General features: G+C 38.2%; 1 protein-coding gene across 13 annotated transcripts; it reads left to right on the top strand.

The window, feature by feature from the left end:
- The first annotated feature begins 390 nt into the window (after positions 1–390).
- CD86 (CD86 molecule) lies at positions 391–17100 on the top strand. Of its 13 annotated transcripts, XR_014588107.1 has the most exons (9): positions 412–592; positions 1766–1843; positions 3972–4123; positions 6125–6174; positions 7542–7883; positions 11428–11739; positions 13925–14059; positions 14837–14978; positions 15352–17100. XR_014588107.1 is itself a non-coding variant. In XM_083848533.1 (8 exons), the coding sequence occupies exons 4-8, from the start codon at positions 3975–3977 to the stop codon at positions 12601–12603; spliced, it is 1092 nt and encodes a 363-aa protein (XP_083704659.1). In that variant the 5' UTR covers positions 411–592; positions 1177–1373; positions 1766–1843; positions 3792–3974; the 3' UTR covers positions 12604–13886. The 13 variants fall into 13 exon arrangements, 12 of the variants coding, with proteins under 12 accessions (XP_083704654.1, XP_083704659.1, XP_083704655.1 ...); XM_083848533.1 differs by lacking the exons at positions 13925–14059; positions 14837–14978; positions 15352–17100 and adding exons at positions 1177–1373; positions 12365–13886 and having other exon boundaries at positions 411–592; positions 3792–4123; XM_083848529.1 differs by lacking the exons at positions 13925–14059; positions 14837–14978; positions 15352–17100 and adding exons at positions 1177–1373; positions 12365–13886 and having other exon boundaries at positions 411–592.
- Positions 17101–18036: the final 936 nt, after the last annotated feature.

Consider the following 18036-nt stretch of genomic DNA (forward strand, 5'->3'; position numbering starts at 1 on the left):
TAAGAAGCACATGCATATTTGTGATATGAAAGGGTTGATTTTCTGTGATCAAGACTTTCTGCATGTACTGAAGGACAGGCTCTGAGGACAAAGGAAAGTGAACGTTACTGTTGTCAGGATCTGTACAGGAGTATTTTGCTGTGTCTGAGACAGGAAGCTTAGAGAAAGAAATAAGGTACTCCCTAGTATTGTGTTAATGCTTTCAATTGACTTTCACCTCCTTTAGTTATTTGATAGATTTGAGCAGTTACTGAGGCAAGCCTTTGTAACACTCCTATAAACAAATGAGAGCATACACTTGTAAGATTAAATTTCTATTAGTAAAGTAACTCCACAGCTGTTCTCTATTTCATTTGAATCACAGCTGCTAATCATAGCAGCTTCACACACATCTCTTATTCCCTGGAGCAAGTTGACCAATCTATAACAGAAAGAGACAGAGCTCATTTTATAGTACCATCAGCACAATATTTCCTAACTCCTAGGGCAGGACATATATAACCAGAAACTGGGTAAGAGAATAATGTAGATCAGCAGGATGTTTTCTCATTACACGCATTATGAAGATGGCAATCTTATTTTACACCAGTAGGTAGGAGACTTGGGTCTTTTCTTCTTAACTACTGTAATTTTGGTGGCTGGGGGAAGGAATCCAAAACCTCTTCCTTTAGCTTTGTAAATCAGTTAATGTACCTAAAGAAACACTATGAGAAAATAAATACGTATCCCCAGAGTGATTTCTGCACTAGAACTGGGAGTAATAGAGCTTGGCTCATTTACCTGCACTTCTGAATATCACATCTTAATTTAATAATTGAGATTAATTTATTGCAAGAAGAAAAAGGTAGTTCCTGATCAGTGATGCTCCCATTTAAGAAGAAGGAGGTTTGCATCATACACACAGCCGTTTTTTAAAGAGATTTATTAAAAATTAAGCATATAATACCTGAGGACCAAACTTATGATATGTTGTATGGCTGCTAATCCTTGTTAGGCATACTTGGGTATATGTTAGGAATCAATCGTGAATTTATTCTTTTGTATATAGCCTTTATCTTGCCATCAGACGTGCCCAGAAAACTGTTATTTGAGGTTGTGCCTGTGACACCCTGTGTAGCCCTGACTTGAGCTGAGAGCTTTAGCCCTAACACCAACTCATTGACTTACCGTTTCCAGGCAAAGAGTCCCTTGTAGAAGTCTTAGAAGAGGGACAGCCTGTGAGTGAGCATCTGAATTTCCTCTTCTTACTCCCTCTTCTGACTCTTGAGGAAACTCCAGAAGCTTACTAATCTGTCAAGCAGTTGCCATCTCTAAGTTGTGACCTGTGTGGGAACAGGAGTGCATTCCTTCTGTTTCCTTGCAAAGTCAAACAGGTTGGTATGAACTATGGAGAAGTGAATCAGCCACTTGCTACTTCCCAGCTGAGAAGTTTGTATGACTAACGTCAAACAAGGGCAGAGGCTGGGAAAGGAGGACAGATGTCACCTCATGTGGTTACCTGTGATGCAGGAGAGGTGGTTCAACAGATTTGTCGATTCTGTGGCCAGGTATAGCCTAGAGTGTGGAAAAACATGTCAGCCTGACCTGTAGGTGGAATTCAGAGCAAACACCATGGCTAATTCCAATGAATGTCTTATTCTGGTTGATGATGTTCTTCCCCTTCAAATTCCCCCCACAGTTTCAGTTACGTGGAGTACTTGTTCGTGTCCTGTGATTTGTGCTGTGGGACTGAGCATTGTTAGGCAGTCTCTGTGCTCTCTTTCAGAGATACTTTTCCTTTAGTTGTGGATGAAGAATTCTGTTTGCAGAGGCAGTGGAATGCTCCATGATCTTTGGACCAAAGGTATTATTTAAATAATAATTGGTGTTGTTTCATTGCTATTAAAAGACCAGATTGTGGGTGTTAGAGCAAAGTGATCCCAGAATTATAAAGTCATAGTTCTCTGAATATGGTAATAATGAAAGAATGTTACTGAAAGAGGGGATAGTGGGAAGGAAAACAAAATACATTCATAAATTGAGAATTGTGGAGACAGACTTTTTTAGAATGTAACAACAGCATAATTAAACAAATCCAGCATTTACAAAGTTAACTTAGAGTAAAATAATTTTCTAAAAGAGAATGAGCAATAAAAAAAAATAGTAATTGATTACAACAGTGACACTTTCTTTATAGAGAAACACATAGGAAACATAAGTTGCCTGGGCAATGGTATGTTTTAAAAAATGTCCATTCTAGATATTTATATTGTATGTCTGAGTATTTGGGTGGAGGGAATCCTACCATTCTCAGACTTTGCCATGTTAAAGGAATTTCCTTAAGTTTTTCTATCCCTTGATAACACTTGCTCAAATCATCCTGTGTTTCCAACAAAGGAGAAGGTTGATAAATGCATTTGAGCACAATTTTATTTAGAAGTCTCTAGGATAGCTTTCATGTCAGTGATGAAAAATCTTAGTCACAGATGTCTTCAGGAGGCTCACAACACTGCTCATGGAGCTACTCAGTGTTGCACAGCATGGAAATTTTTTAAAAAATTCCCTACTCAAGAAAAGTCAAAAGACTAGGTTACTAGTTTAGTGGACAGTTTTGTTTTGAGATCATGGTGAAATAAGGGGGAGGAGAGTCTTCCCATGGAAGATATGTACCTGATGTCATAAAATAAACTAACTGCATGTTCTTAGATACTCTTTAAAAGTAAATTTTGAAGGGAACTGAAGGAGTTTACAAGCCAAAGACCGCAGATTTGACAGTATCTTTCAAAAGACAATGACTACATCCAAAAGTGAAAACGGGAAAACAGAGAGCAAATGAAAACCCAGGCAAAAAAGGACCGGGGGTGAAACTATTGTCTATGATGCTTCAATTTGCATATATTACACACTGAATTTAGAGGGAGAAGAAACAGAAAGCACAAACCAATTTCAAAACAAGTCCCAGAGGGCTTTCTTGCAGTTACCTCAAAAGTAAAATGAGCAAAGTCACCTCTTTTTCCCAAACCTCTGTCTTAGAGGTCTTCAGGGAGGAAATCCCCTTGTATTCAGCCAAATGGGAGCTGCCTCATGACTCCTCTCAAACTGCTTTAGCCAAAATAAAAGCAGTCATGAATAGGGCCACTAAAGTACATGTACTCATATGGTTTCTTCTCCTTTCGGTAAATGAAGAGCTGAATGCAACTACTGGTGCATACTGACATAATTTCAATTAAAATACATCTCCATTTTTCATCTCTGACATCCACACATGGTTTGTAATCCTGAGTCATGAGGGCACCTCTGGGAATGGCTGACAGAGCTTCAAAAGACAAGAAAAACACTTGCCATATAGTGCCTTTTCTGTAGCACTTATTTAGCAAGGAAATATGTTTACCTCCCTGAGGACCAACCTCATATACTTCTGAATGTCAGAGATGATTTTTTAAGCCCTGGTTCTTCAAAGCACTCCTAACTCATCAGTTGTCACTAGCATCCTGAAAAAGTGCCAGGTACACAGAGGCACAATGCTCTGAAGTGTAGTGCTCGTGCACTGGGCCATGGCCACAAAGTGGGGTAGTTCCTTCTCCACCATTTGCCAGTGGTGGGCCATGCCATGAAGCAGAATCCATCTTCCGCCTCTTACCTGGTCCCTTTTGACTCCTTAACAATTCTGGGACATAGCCATTCTTTCAATGGCCTGAAGTTGTAAAAGAGAATCGAGCACAGAATTTGTATTGAAAACGTCCTTGAAAATGCCTAAGAAATCATATAAGTAGCCAACACAGAGACTGTTTAATTCCTCTTCCTCCCCACAGTCTTCTGGAGACTGCCTCCAAGGAGTTGCATCAGCTGGTTAAAGGCATCCTGTAAAAAAAGGAAGAGAAGCTGTTCACAGCACTGAAGTTTTTCTGTCCCACTTCATGATTCAGCAACTACCTCTAAAGTAGCTCACATAACAGAAGCGGTTTGTCACACACAGTGACCTCTCTCTCCAGGGTATGTGGAGGTATGTCCCTCTGCAGACTCCCAGGATCCTTCGTCGTGCAGCCATCCCCAGCAACACACCACCTGGAAGACAACAGCCAGGAAAGGCTGTGGGACCTTTGAGACTTCTGTCCTCAGCTCCAATTCTAACCCATAAAGAAAGGCAAGGAGTGTTATCTGTTGTGCGTTTTTTGTTGGTGGTGATGGTGGTATTTTTGTTTGTTTGTTTTGTTGTTTTTTTTTCCCCTGGGTTTTATTTCTCCCTCTCTTATTTTCACTTCTGGTTTTGGTCTTTGCTGCTCTGAGACAGTCATTACAACACGTCTTGCTATAGCAGTATACTCTCTCTCTTCCATTTATGTTTCCAGTCACCAAATTGTTTTAAGTCCTCCTCTTATGAACCTGCCCTGGATCAAAAAAAAAAAAACAGGGCTATCATGTTTGGTTTTTTTATTATTATTTGACTGGAAGCAAAAATTCTTGTTCACAGGAAAGAAATATGCCTGCTGAGAAGGACTTTCCGTAGGTTTCTGTGACTTTGCACAGGCAATTTTATTTAGAATCATAGAAACACAGAACATCCTGAGTTGGAAGGGACTCACAAGGATCATTGAGTTCAGCTCCTGGCTCCACACACGTCTACCCAAAAATTCAGTCCGTATGACTAAGAGCATAGTCCAAAGACAATCAGGCAATTTAGGCAATCAGTTGTGTGGTTTAATTTGGTGGGACCCAACCTAGGAGGAAAATTGCTCAATAAAATTTGCCACCACGTAGCAGGTTGTTTTGTGCCCTTGTAGTCTGGAGCAGAAAGAGAATGATCTCTGTTTACAGCAATGGATTCTGCATGAGCCCCCTTTCCTCTTCTGAGGATGAAATCAGTGAGTCTTGCTGATCACAAAGAAAATTTTTTATACCCTCTGACACACTTAGGATTTGTTCTCCTCTTTCCTAAGAAAAGGCAGTCTGAATCTAGAAAAATGTAATTCATAGCTGTGTGTTTCATAGTACATTTGGGGGAAAAAAAAAAAAAAAAAAGACAGCTGACTGAGAGAAATTCTGTGTTAAACAGAAAAAGAGACTTGCGCTCCCAGAGATATGGGTAAAGGTAAAGACCAAAGTGTACAAGCTTAATATAAAACCTGACAAAAAATTGGAAACCATCAGAAAGCTATGCTACCAGTCAGGACAGCAGACAGCTATCTCACTGTTTTTAAGTATTGTAAGAGCTGAAGAGTTTTACATCTGCTCCACCAAAAGAGGATTCTCTGAATCGTTCAGGAGAGTGATGGACGTTTTGAATGGGGTGGTGTGGAGACTTCTCCCAAATACATGGAAATAGCACAGGAGATAGACAAAGGTGCTGCTAACCAGCAGCCACAAGCCAGTCAGATGATGGAGCTGCTCTCTCACCAATAAATGAGAAAGACGTGGGAAAAGGGCCCAGGATGTTAAACAGGATTAAAGACCCTTACATCACGTGAACCCAAGCAGTCATAGAAGTGTTTTGCTTATAAGAGAATTCATAGTTTTTTTGTTGTTGTTGTTTTGTTTGTTTGTTTTGTTTGTCTCTAAAGAGATATTAGTTTTTCTTTAGTTAACTGTGTGATATGTAGCCTCAGCTCTTTAAACCACATAGGATTACTCTCAGTTGTCTTTTACTGTAGTGAAGGATAGGTTCCTGTTGCAAAACTAAAGGTCACACATTTCATCTATTCTGGTAGCTGACATCATCGTGCTGTCTCCCCCACCTCCTCCTTCTGTGTCACTTTCTTCCCCTTCTACTTTCAGTTACCCCATCTTCTTCCCCACACAACCAAGGGCAAGCATGCTCGTCTTTCCTCTGTGCCAGACATTCTAGGTATTCATCCTGCCCTTTGCAGCTCAGAGGCTCTGTGTTCCTCCCATAGCATATCCTATCTGCAGTAATTTTGAACCTCATCACCTTCTTTGTAAACCAGAGGTCTGTCATAGGATGATTCTTGTTGCTGAAGACTATGAAGAATACGGAAATACTTCCACAAGTCAGTGGGAAAATATGAGATTAACTTTCTCAAAAATCACTCTGAAAACTTCCTGTTTTACCACTTCTTTGAGAGTACTTGAGAAGGTATTGGAGTGTTTTCAACCTCTAAAATACTTGCTTAATTCTTCCTTCTTACAGCATCATGGAGATCTGCATGTTCTTTCTTCATGCAATTATAATTCTCCCAGGTAAGAGGCACATTTTAAATTGTAAAACCTGTTTTGATTACTTGTGTCCTGCTATACATTTTCATCTACTCAGAAACTCATTCCATATAAGTAATTAAACATTCCAGTTGTACAATCAAAGTCACAGAACCTATGTGACATGTATTTAAATTGTGTGCAGAGACTCTATTAAATATCTAGTAAGTATTTTCTCCAGGTTTATATCTTTACATTACACATATTTTATGTTGCTCTTAAATTTTCGATTTAAATTGATCTTTAAAAATGTGTGTATATCACCTCTGTATAACATAGAGGACAGCAGTATTAAACTGATAATGGACAGTTTGATAAGGAACAACTGGAGTTTTCGGCAGCTGTGGAGATCACTCTGCGGTCTGGTGCTCCAGAAAGGCAGTGAAAACTTTGCTTTGGGAGAGAGAGACTGTGAATATCCTCCTCCTTTTTAACACAGCAGAGGTGTTTGCACCTTCTTGGACAGAGGACTGCATTTTTCATTGCAAGGAAAGACTGTTCTCCCAGCCCATCAAGACCCGTAATGACAATGGATACATGCTGTGATGAAAGTTGGAGAAAAATCATCCCCTGTGTAATAACAGTATATACTTTTGTTGCATGAAGACATAATTGTGTTTATTGACTATTTCTCTTGACAAGATCAGCAACAGAACAGTTAAATCTGACATTTAATTTGCCATTACATTCTACATTAATTACAGAACAGTTAAATCTGACATTTAATTTATCATTAAACTCTAGATTAATTCTTCAGTGGGACAGAAAGTGTTAACCTGTTTCTGACCTTCTGGTCATATTATCCTCAGACACCAATATTTACCACACAGCGTGCACTTTACATTTTCTTCAAAACTGTAATGCTGTGTTGTTCTGTGAAGAGAATGAACTTAACTTTCAGAAAAGAAATTATGCAACTATCTCCTTTGTGGCAAAATCTCATTACATACACATACAAGGACTCTTGACCTTTTGCCTGCTGGCAACCTCTGTAAGGTAGGCCTTCCTTGGAAAGTGAAATATAGGAAGTAACAGTAGTATAAATATATAAGTAATATAGAATAATATAGTATAATAATACAGGATAACATAGTATAATAATATAGAATAATATAGTATCTAAGTAATATATATAGAAATATAAGAATATAGGTAACAGTTTCATGACCTGAACTCCACAGGGCTAAGTGTGTCAGTTTGAAGAAGTATGTATCCTGTCACACCTAGTGGGAGAATTTGTGTATAAATACTGGTGGGTTTGTTGCTATTGTCATTGCGTTGCCTCTGTGACTTCAAATACTTGGTGTTCTTTTTCAGCTGATGGAAATCTTAATTTCTTATCTTTGTTTAAGGTATTACTGCTAGTGGGCATCAGGTGAAGTCATTTTTCAATCACACTGCATACCTGTCTTGTTATTTTACAAACTCTCAGAAAACTGACATAAAGGATTTAAGAGTTTTTTGGCAAAAAGGTGCTGCTGAAGTGGTGCATGAAGTATACTATGGCCAGGAAAAACATGACAACCTTAGTCCTAAATATATAAATCGCACCAAGATGGATATGGACAAATGGACCTTGCAGTTGTTAAATGCAGGGATTATGGATGAGGGACAGTATACATGTATTATACAGCACAGAGACAAAGGATCACCAAAGGTCATACACACATCTGAGTGTTCACTGAGCATCATTGGTAAGTAATCTCTGCTAATTGACATCTGTTTCTGTTGGTGGTGGTTGGTTGATTGGTTGGTTGGTTGGTTCTGTCACTTTGTTTAGTCCAGAAATGTCTGGTTGTATCCCCAAGCCACCGGAGATGCACCTGCACTGGAGCAGAATTTCTAAATAGCATTCTCAATAGAAAATCCTCAGTTCTGAATTAGCTAGCTCTGAATTAGTAGTACTGTGGTGGAAGCAATCAGAAGAAGTAGAAAATGAAGAAATCATTTGCTCAACATTGAACAGTCCTGACTCCCACCCTATCACATTTTATAGTGAAAATCATTCTGCCTTCTTTGTGTTGCTTCCTACAAGTTTTATGTCTTTTAGGACCCCAGAAAATACATTTTTATTTGCATTGGATGCACTGTCTTCTATTAAAAACAGTAGTATTAACATTTACTGCTAAAACATAGTATTAGCATTGTTGGTGGTAAATCACAATTGAAACATAAAAAGATCTCTACAAACACCCAGCTATTTTATGAGGATATAAATTGTAGGGAAAATGAAGAAAATAACAGCTCATATGTGGAGGAGTAGAAAATCATATGCTCGGTTAAGGGAGGACTGAAAATATCTCTGAAGAAAAAATGCAGGCATTATGAGACTTAACTTGATTTCTTTCATAAAGGACAGAAAATCTTTAGAGGGATGGGGTTCAGTGAGGAAGCAATATTTTCCTAATGTTTTACAATATTTTTAGTAATTCCTAATATATTTTCATAATGTCTTTCTATTTTAAATTACTCTCCTGGTAACCTCTGTTCATGTGGCTGTTTTCTCTACCACTAGTATACTAGTAGTCATTAATAATAAGAGCTTCTAACTTCCACTGGTATTCTCAGGCCTCAGAATACTGCTTCAAAAGAGAATAGGCCATGTGTAACAGCAGCCAGAAACAGAGTACCAAGACTTCTGAGCCTGTTTAGCATTGTGCTACCAGCAGATGTAATCCACAAACAGATAGAAAGTCAAGATGAATTCTGATTCTCCCAGAATTTATTTACATGATGAGTATTTTCAGCAAACTTTCAGAACTCATAATTGGCACTCAATATCAAGACCTCTAATTTAAGAGCTGCTTAGCACCAACCATTCAATTAATTCAACATGTTACGGAAGTCTCATACATAAGCATTAAAACTTTTCCAAACCTTTAATTTAGGAAGGTTGTTTTACACTATTTGCTGCTGTGTTTCTTTCAAATGACTTTCTGTTCAAAAAGCTCCCAAAGGAAGGAACAGTATAAAATTCCATGAGAATAAAAACATATTAAAATAAAACACATTAAAATAAAAAATATTAAAATGAAAATATTAAAATTAAAAAAAAAAAAAAGATGTTGAAATGTGCCTGTGCTTATCTACTGTTTCTTAACTAGAAACATACAGCATGCATAGAGAACTTTCTTGTATTATGGAGTTTCACACTTAAAACGGACATAAAAAAGTTTGCTGTACAGGAATGAAAGGACAGTCATAGAAAACTATCTAGACCACTTGGTGACCAAACCTATTCCAAAATACCAAAGCACCTTCTAATATAGTTTATGCATCTAGTTTATATATATTACATCAGCACAATACATAGGTGAAGGTATGTATATTATATGAATTTTATACAGCCAAGATGATTTATATAAGAACAATGAACACAGACCATTCTCCAGAAAAGGTGGGCTTCATATTGGAAAACTTTGGCTCTTAAAACAGACAAGGTAGGGATTTTGTGGACAAGCTGCTTAACTGGAAATTCTGATGTTTCTGCTACAGCATGTCTGTAGTGCTTACTCTGGATGGATCAATAAGGGAAGAAGTTAAGACTAGGAAAGCTATTTCAAAATAGGCTCTCTTCAAATTCTTGATGGTAAAACCAATGCCAGAATACAGACTACAGTTTATGTCCTCATTTTATAGAAGAAATGTTGAAAAGCTTAAAAGCATGAACAACAGCTCTACTAGAATTATCTGAGGGCTGGGAGAAAATACAGTCCAACTAGAGATGTTGAAAGATGAATCAATTACTTTTTAACAAAGAAGACTGTAAATAGTCTTGTTTTCAGAGTATGGGAACCCAAAATATACATAAAATATTACATATTAAAAAAGGCTAATTAATTCATTGAAGATATAAAAAAAGTCAGTGGCTGGGAAGCAAGTGAGTAAGCTGCATTGTCACTTTAGGATGCAGAAACAAAACCAGGTAGGGTGATTAAGCCATTGGGAAAAATAATAAAGACCTGATGGATCTGCTATGTCTTGAGGTAGCCTACTTGGAAGATGTTGTCTTTAATTACAAATATTGTCCTGAAACATGCTTTTCTGTTAGCAATCCAGATACAAAACTCACACATAAGTAGCACACACTCTGCATGCAAGCATCATCACTTTTCAGTAAATTAAGCTTCCCTTCCAGAAGACATGAAAATGAAAGTGCTTTGATAAGGGTATATTCCACTATTTCCAGTTGTTTACTGTCAATAAGATTGAAACCCCTTAAATCACTTGGTGATAAGGCAAGTTTCACAGCCCTGGATTACCTTTCTGCCCTCCCCATAAAATGTTAAGAATAAATATTCCAGACCAGGAGCTCAAGTGGACAGTCAGATAAGCAAATCAGACCTTGAGGAGAAAAAGGAGGCTTATATTTTTCTAAGAATATTTTGTCCCATTTCCAATATTTCTCCATGTTGTATTTAGCACTAAAATGCTTTGACACTGAGATACTTAAGTGTTTTCAGTTAAGTCCTGAGCCTGGTACTTTTTTGTTTTCGTTAAAAGCTCCTGCTTATCCTTCATACTTTTTGTTCGCACAGTTCTTTCCAGTCCCTTTTCACCAATTATTTCTTGCCTTGGAAACTTGGATTTTTAAAGCAACAGGCTTGTTTTTCATTGATTGAGATGAGTATCCAGTGTCACAGAGTAAAGGAACCTGTACTGTAGTCACTTCCACATTGTAAGCTGAGCTAAGGGAGGCCTACATTTCAAGTTAAGATGAGTGAATTTCTTTGAGCTGCAAAACAATCACTCATAATGCTGACAGACACCAAGGATGTGTCTACCCATGACAACACTGGACCTTCAACTTACCCCGTCTGAAATCCCTCAGATAATTTATTTCCACACATTTCAAAATTAGAGGTCTGTATTTTAACTCCTATTTAATCAGGAAGTTGAGAGTAGATACCACTATCTCATTCCCATTTTGTGCTTAAGCAGGCCTGCAAGCTGGCCAGGTTTGATTATTCTGAAGTGTCAATTGGTCTAAAGAAGATGGGAGAGATGGAGGCCCACTCTCTGGCTGATCTGACCTATGTCATTGAAGAGTCCCAAGGAGAAGGAGAAGCAAGTCACTGTGTGCAACAAAAATATAACAAACCTTTCTTAGGACCCACATTGCTTTTCTGGGAAGATTGTTTAGATTTGATTATGCCTGAAAATCTCAAATAATTGACAGGAACTGTCACAAGATGTGGTGTGTCCAACTCATGATGCTTTTTCTTTGCTCTGTTTCAGCCAACTATAGTCAACCTGAGATAACACAGCTACCCACAGGGGAACTAAAGCCCAAAGAAAACTTGAATCTTTCCTGTTCTTCCAGCGGAGGTTATCCGGAACCCAGGCAGATGATTTGGCTAATTTCATATGAAAACACAACAAATAGGCATATACATCACATGGATGTCTCACAGGATGCTGTAACAAAGCTGTACAATGTTACCAGCAAGCTGAATATCACAGTTCCTACAAACGTCCTCACTAATATTAGCTGCTTACTTCACCTTAGAGAGGAGCTGGGGAGCCTTGTCTCAGCACCACTAGCTATAGGTGAGTTTTCATTTGCCAGTTCTGATTTTTGTATGGGTAGGAGATGGGAACACTGCAATAGAAATGATCACAGATGGCAGCATAGTCAAGGCAGAGAATAAACTCTAAGCAGCAGTATGGTCTAGTTACAAGGGTTGTATGTTCGCCATCCTGTTCACTGATAGCCATGGCCACCAAATTCCTTCTCCTTATCTTTCCATGGGAAGCCTTATTAAAGCAGGGAGTTGGCACAGGGAAGGAAGACTACTGCTACACTGTTTAGAACAGGGGATGTTCATCCATTCCCTAAATGCTGCTGCAGCAACAAAGCAACCTGGATGCCTGTATTAGGCTTCAACCAGTCTCTGAAGGTGACAGTTTGCTGTTAAGATAGAGGTAGCTGCATCACAGAATCAGAGAACTGCTGAGGTTTGAAGAAACACCTGGAGATCACCCCACACAAAACAGGGTCAATAGGTAGCTCAGGGCCTCATCCAGTTGTTTTTAAGTATCTCCTATCATGGAGACTCCACAGCCTCTCTCAGCAAACTGTTCCAATGTTTGACCACCCTCATAGTAAATATGTTTTGTTTTGTTTTTCTGATGTTAAAGTGCTTGAGCTGCTATTCCTAATCTCTCTTGATAGAGAGGCAGAAGGCTGAACAGAAGAGACCCTTGGACCAAATTTATCTCACAAACTGCCAAATAGACTGTGCTGAGCTTAAGTGTAAAGCCCATGAAACCTTGACCGGTCTTGGAAGCATTTCTGGTGGTTTTCATAACATTTGGCATATAGAGTGTGTATTCCAAAATGACCATTTAGGGATTTTTTTTCTCTGGGATTGTGTGGGTTTTTGTGTGTATGTGTTTGGTTTTTTTTTTTAAGACACCTCTTGTAAGATATGTATGTTCTGTGCCATCCTGAACATTCCCTGATGTATTAATGACTACAGTGTCAGTTGTGTTTAGGTATTTGTCTGCCTCACAGTTTGCTACTTTCACTTTTCTAGCTGAATACTGTATGCCACAGTGAGCCCTCATGGATTAGGGTTCCATATGAATGATCCTTTCTTTCGACTAAAAATGTATTTTATTTATCGCTCGGAATAGGAAAACATCCAACATCCTTTGACTTTTATTTTGTTATTTATTTATTATTTTTTGTTCATAAGCTATAGCACAAACACATCAAAATAAAGATGCTTCCCACTTTGGTCATTTGCCTTGCACATCTCCTTTAGTATTGAAGCTGTGCTTCTACCGACAGGAACACGGAGCCCAGAGAGACTGGTAGCATTGCAAGAGAAAGCCTGCTACTTAACACTTACTGCAGATGTATAAGAGGTTTGCAACTCATTCCTAAAAAAGTTCCACAGAGCTATTTTCTTCATTTATCTTCAGCTAAAGGGTTAAGTCATCAGTGCTATATATAGTAAACTGCCTCTGATGTCCTTACATTAAAGGATTTGTAAATAACATTAAAATACAATTCAGAAATCTTCTAAGGTTTGCACAGCCTACATGTTGCTCAAGAGTATTAACCTCAATTGTATTAGCCATAATTGTGCATCCCCCTCTTCCCTATTCGATTCTCTCCTCCCTTGCTTTATGAAAGTAGCCACCTGATAAACAGTGATGGTGGGTAAGAAACCAGCAATTCTAGATAAAAAAACAACTTCGGTGAAAACTGAAGCTGTGTTTTTTGCTATCCCTAGCAACCAAGACCTCAAAAGCACAATAATCAGAAATAGAGGGAAACTCCCTTGAGTTCCTTGCTTCTTTCACATCCCTTATGGCTTTTCATTAGGCTTCAATCATCAGTTCCAAGAGATACCAAATAGTAACAAATCCCAAATTCTTGAAATTCACACAGTAGCACAGAGTTACAGTAGCACAGCAGTGACCCCATAGGCTCTTGTATTAATCAAGCTGCTGATTTCTCATGTTACCCAAACTTCAGAAATAATACTTTGTCTTACTGTTGTTGATGTCATTTAGCCTTGGTGGACTTGATGGTTATTGGAAATGGAAATAAAGCTGTATAGATAGTGATTTTTTTAACATTATTAAAGTACTGTAAAAGCGAAGGATAGTGAGGGCCTTTCCCTAAACTTTTAATTCACATAATTTTGAGTTAGATTGGTTAAGCTAATTGTCATCAAATTAAATCTTTGTTGTGTGCATTTTTGTCTGTTTTCTTATTTAGAGATACAGAGTGAAGAAATGGAACAAGTGAAGGTAAATTTCTTTGGCCCACTTATAGCTGCAATTATACTGATCACAATTCTTCTGGGTTTTGTGATATTGAAGAAGAACAGAAATATCTCATCTACCAGCCAGAGTAAGTAATTACTTCTCATTCAGCTCTACTGTCCCCTAAGTCACGGGCTTTGCTCTTTGTAATGAACCATTTACCTACATATAGCTGCTGACAGAAAATTGGCTTTTATGCTGGACTTAAGTTAAACTTCCTTGGACAATTTAGTTCCTGCAACAATTTAGTCTATCCAGCATATCCAAACATCTTTCTCTTATCTCCTCCTGTAACCACTTGTCCCTCTTCCTTGTGCTGTGTGAGACTGTCATGGCACAAGCATACCATTTTTTCCTGCAGTTTCATTTTTTAATGGCTTATTGTTAGATTTGGCAAGTTATAAACCTTTCTCGTCCATCAACATTTATAAGGAAAGTGGAGGTGGAGGAAGGATGAGATGAGGCTTCTGTCAAATGCAAGTATCTCTGTCATCAGTGAGGTGAAGGATCCAAGGCATTGCTCCACCACAGGCTGCCCAGTACTAGACTGGAAAAATTATCTTATACCAGAACAGAATGTGATCTTTGCTTTGCATTTCTCTGTTTTGTTGCAACACTAAGTCTCAGCTGTCCGGGGTTTATTCTGCACTGAAAGGGCCCTTATGTTGGCATCAAAGTCTATCCTTCCTTTGTAGCAAGAAGGCAATTCATTCCTCACAGTCAGTCCTCATTCCTGACAAAGCCAAAGATCCCGAGGCCAACCTCACTCTTCTTCCAAATCCTAAGATAAATGGACATGTATTATCAACACTTTTTCAGCTCCTATTTCTCATGTTTCTGTAAATCACATATTCGTTTATTTTAGGTGCCAGTCTACCAGTCTAGAAGCTATAGAGCTTGAAATGAAGGCCAACAGCCAGAGGGTTGACTGGGAACTATCTCTGCATACAGTGAGGCCTGAGGTCCCGTAGTATCGGATGCTGTGCCAGAACAAGAATCCTCCCCAGGTACTCTGCAGAACAACATGCAACATGTTTGTCTGATGACTGAAACCTACTATCCAGTGTTCTCTTTTATTTTTGCTACAGAATGGTAGCAAGTACAATGTTGTGCTTGTCTGTTTGACTTTCTTCCACCCTTTGGGAAAACTCTGCTAATTTAATGGGCTTTTTGGCCAAACAAGTGCCAGTGCTCTCCTCAGTCTTCTACATAATTCATTGGCAAGCACATGAATTTTTCTGGCTCTTGGTGTGCTTACTCTGTCTGCACTCCTGATAACAAAAGAGTAGAGGAAATGCCACCTTGTAGCTTCCTGCACCCAGTGGTTTGTTTCACTGCCACATGGACTAATGTATTTTTGCCTTCTGTGATACTGCTCAGAAATGAAGAACTGAATTTAGTGAAGCCATTAAAACTGGAAAGAAGAGATGAACTCCTTGCCATCCACATCCCACAGAAGAAGGATTCTTCCTTTCTTCCAGCACAAAGAGGTACAAAGACAATGCATTTAGCAACCAGACTGGAAGGAGGATGGTGAGATCTGAGGGGCAGAGATCTTCCCACTTTGTCAGTAGTAACAAATATCCAGAGAAGCACAGCAGGAGCTGCTCCAACTGTTATAAGGACAAAATAGACTCGTTTTATTTTTGCTAGGACTCCTTCACAGTCTTGACAGGACCACAGAAAACTTTGCTATGCAGTTAGCAGCACTACTATTACTAGTTAAGTGGCAGCTTTTTTAAGGGCAGGAGCTGACTTGGAAAAATCCTGAGTGTCTGCATAAGGAGAAACTGTTTAAAAATCAAAACATTCCCTAAGCCTGTGCAGTTCTTCAGTTGGATGGTTGAGTTTGATCCCTGTGACCTTTTTGCCGTACCCTTCATTATGCGCTGTAACATCATTAAATCTTGTCAGTGAGAGTCAATGAAGAAATCAGAACAGGGTGGGCTACAGAAGGAAATTGAGAAAGAGTTGGGCCACAATCTGTGAATTGTAACCCTCACTGGAAATATGATCAGAGGCAGTGTATTAGTCATGAGCCATAAATGCTTTGGGCAGAGCCATTTTGGCTTTGTACCAGTAACTTTCTTGTAAAACTCCACACTGGAAAGAGGAACTTCAGGGCACTTCCCCACCTTCTGAGAAAAGTCATGCAATTCCTATAGGACATTTGAAACTAGAAATAAGCTGAAGGAAAATTTGTTTTCAATTTAATTTATGGTTATTTTAAATACTTTACTACCATCAGAGCTTATGCCCAGATGGTTAGTATCTCTTACATTTTGTTTGTCTGTATTCTGACCAGATGCTGTACTGCAGGTTTTTCAGGTGGATGTAAGGAAATTAAGGCATGAGTTATCACTTATTTTTATATAAATTTATCTAAATGCATCTAAATATAAATTTATCTAAATGTATCTAAATATAAATTTAGATATACAAAGTTAAGCTAACCAGATATTGAAAACATATTTTATAAGTAGGTTGTGTTCCAGTTTAGTTGACTATGTTCTCCCTTTCTTAATTGTGCTTCAAAGTGTAAAGATGCAGCAATCCATACATGATACTGTGCTCAACTATAGGGTATAGTTTTACCTTTCAGAACAGATTCTCTGTTTCATTTAAAATGTGCTAGTTCTACAATTTTGAACAATCTTTGCACTTTATATTCTTTAACACCAATGACATCTTTCAGGAAGAATGCAGCAGAACTGAGATAAAATTTTTCTGAGGTCTTGATTGTGTTTGTAACCTTGACATTTTCAACAAGAACGAGGACATTAACATCACATTCACAAGACAAAATTCAGCTCAGAGTTGCACTGTATGGACATAAATTCTCTATCGTTACTGCCGGTTACAAATATTCTTTTCTGTTAAATGGTGTTAAGAGTTGCTAAATTCCACCTGTTTTTACCTCCATTTTCATGTGGATAAGAGAATTCGCATGTCCTTTTGAGTTAGCAAAACCATTTGGGAGTCAGTTTACTAAGCTATTTACACTAATGTCAAATACTTTCATTCAGATTAGTATCATTCAAATTATATGAAAAGTCAAAGGTTTTATTTTTATGTAAGAGTTTATATTTGCAAGCAAAGTTATTTAATTATATTAAAGTATATATATATATGTATTATTTTTGTGATATATATATATATATTATTTTGTGTGTGTGTGCTGGTGTTTTACTCTCCTGACATCAAAGCAGTGTATCGGGGAATAATGATATTCTGTGTCCTAGGGGAGGAAATGCTCCCTGAATTCATTCTCAGAAGCAAGTGAATAAAAAAAGTATTGCTGCCATGACCAAGAATGATACAACTAAATGTTTCATATGTTCATTCATGGAATTGGATAGACACGCGCAACTCTGTGTATGCATACATCCTTGACTTGCTGACCTATATTCCTCAAAGATAAGATATAAAATTACAGTCTGAAAACTTGGCCTTTTGATTCTATTTGGGAGGTTGTCAAATACATCTCCAATGTGCCACTCAATCTCCTCTAACTCTTGGTTAACATTTGATTCCCTAAACAAAGCATGCATTAAACTGTCAGGTGTACTAACTCAGGAAGATACTCAGTAGGTTTCTGTTGTCCCTCTTGATCTTTTTAACTCATGCTGGAATTCATTTTTTTGTTGTTTTATGTTTTTTTTCTTCCAAAATTTCCCTTCCCACTCAACCGATTCCCCTCAAATCCTCACTAACATCGAGTCTTGTCTGAACAACACGGAGAGCCCACATTACTGCTACAAACAACAAGCCTTGTGGGTCTCCCATCTTCCATATGACTAGACTCACTCATGTACCTATACACTCTTGAACTCACAACCTCAGAACTCTCATCAGTCCTGATGTGCTGCAGAGCTGGTCAGCTTTAAACACCGAGGGTGGAAAAAACATCACCAGCCTTTCATGTTTGTCCACAGTAAAAAAAAATAGCCAGCTTATGGAGAAGATATCTGGAAAGTTTTTCTATGTCTCAGAGTCCTTCTCAAACATATTCACTTAACCAAAAAATAAAAATAAAAATCCTAGCACATAGCCATTCAACAGCTT

The sequence above is a fragment of the Anser anser genome (assembly GCF_964211835.1).
Source record: "Anser anser genome assembly, chromosome: 1".
Lineage (NCBI taxonomy): Eukaryota > Metazoa > Chordata > Aves > Anseriformes > Anatidae > Anser > Anser anser.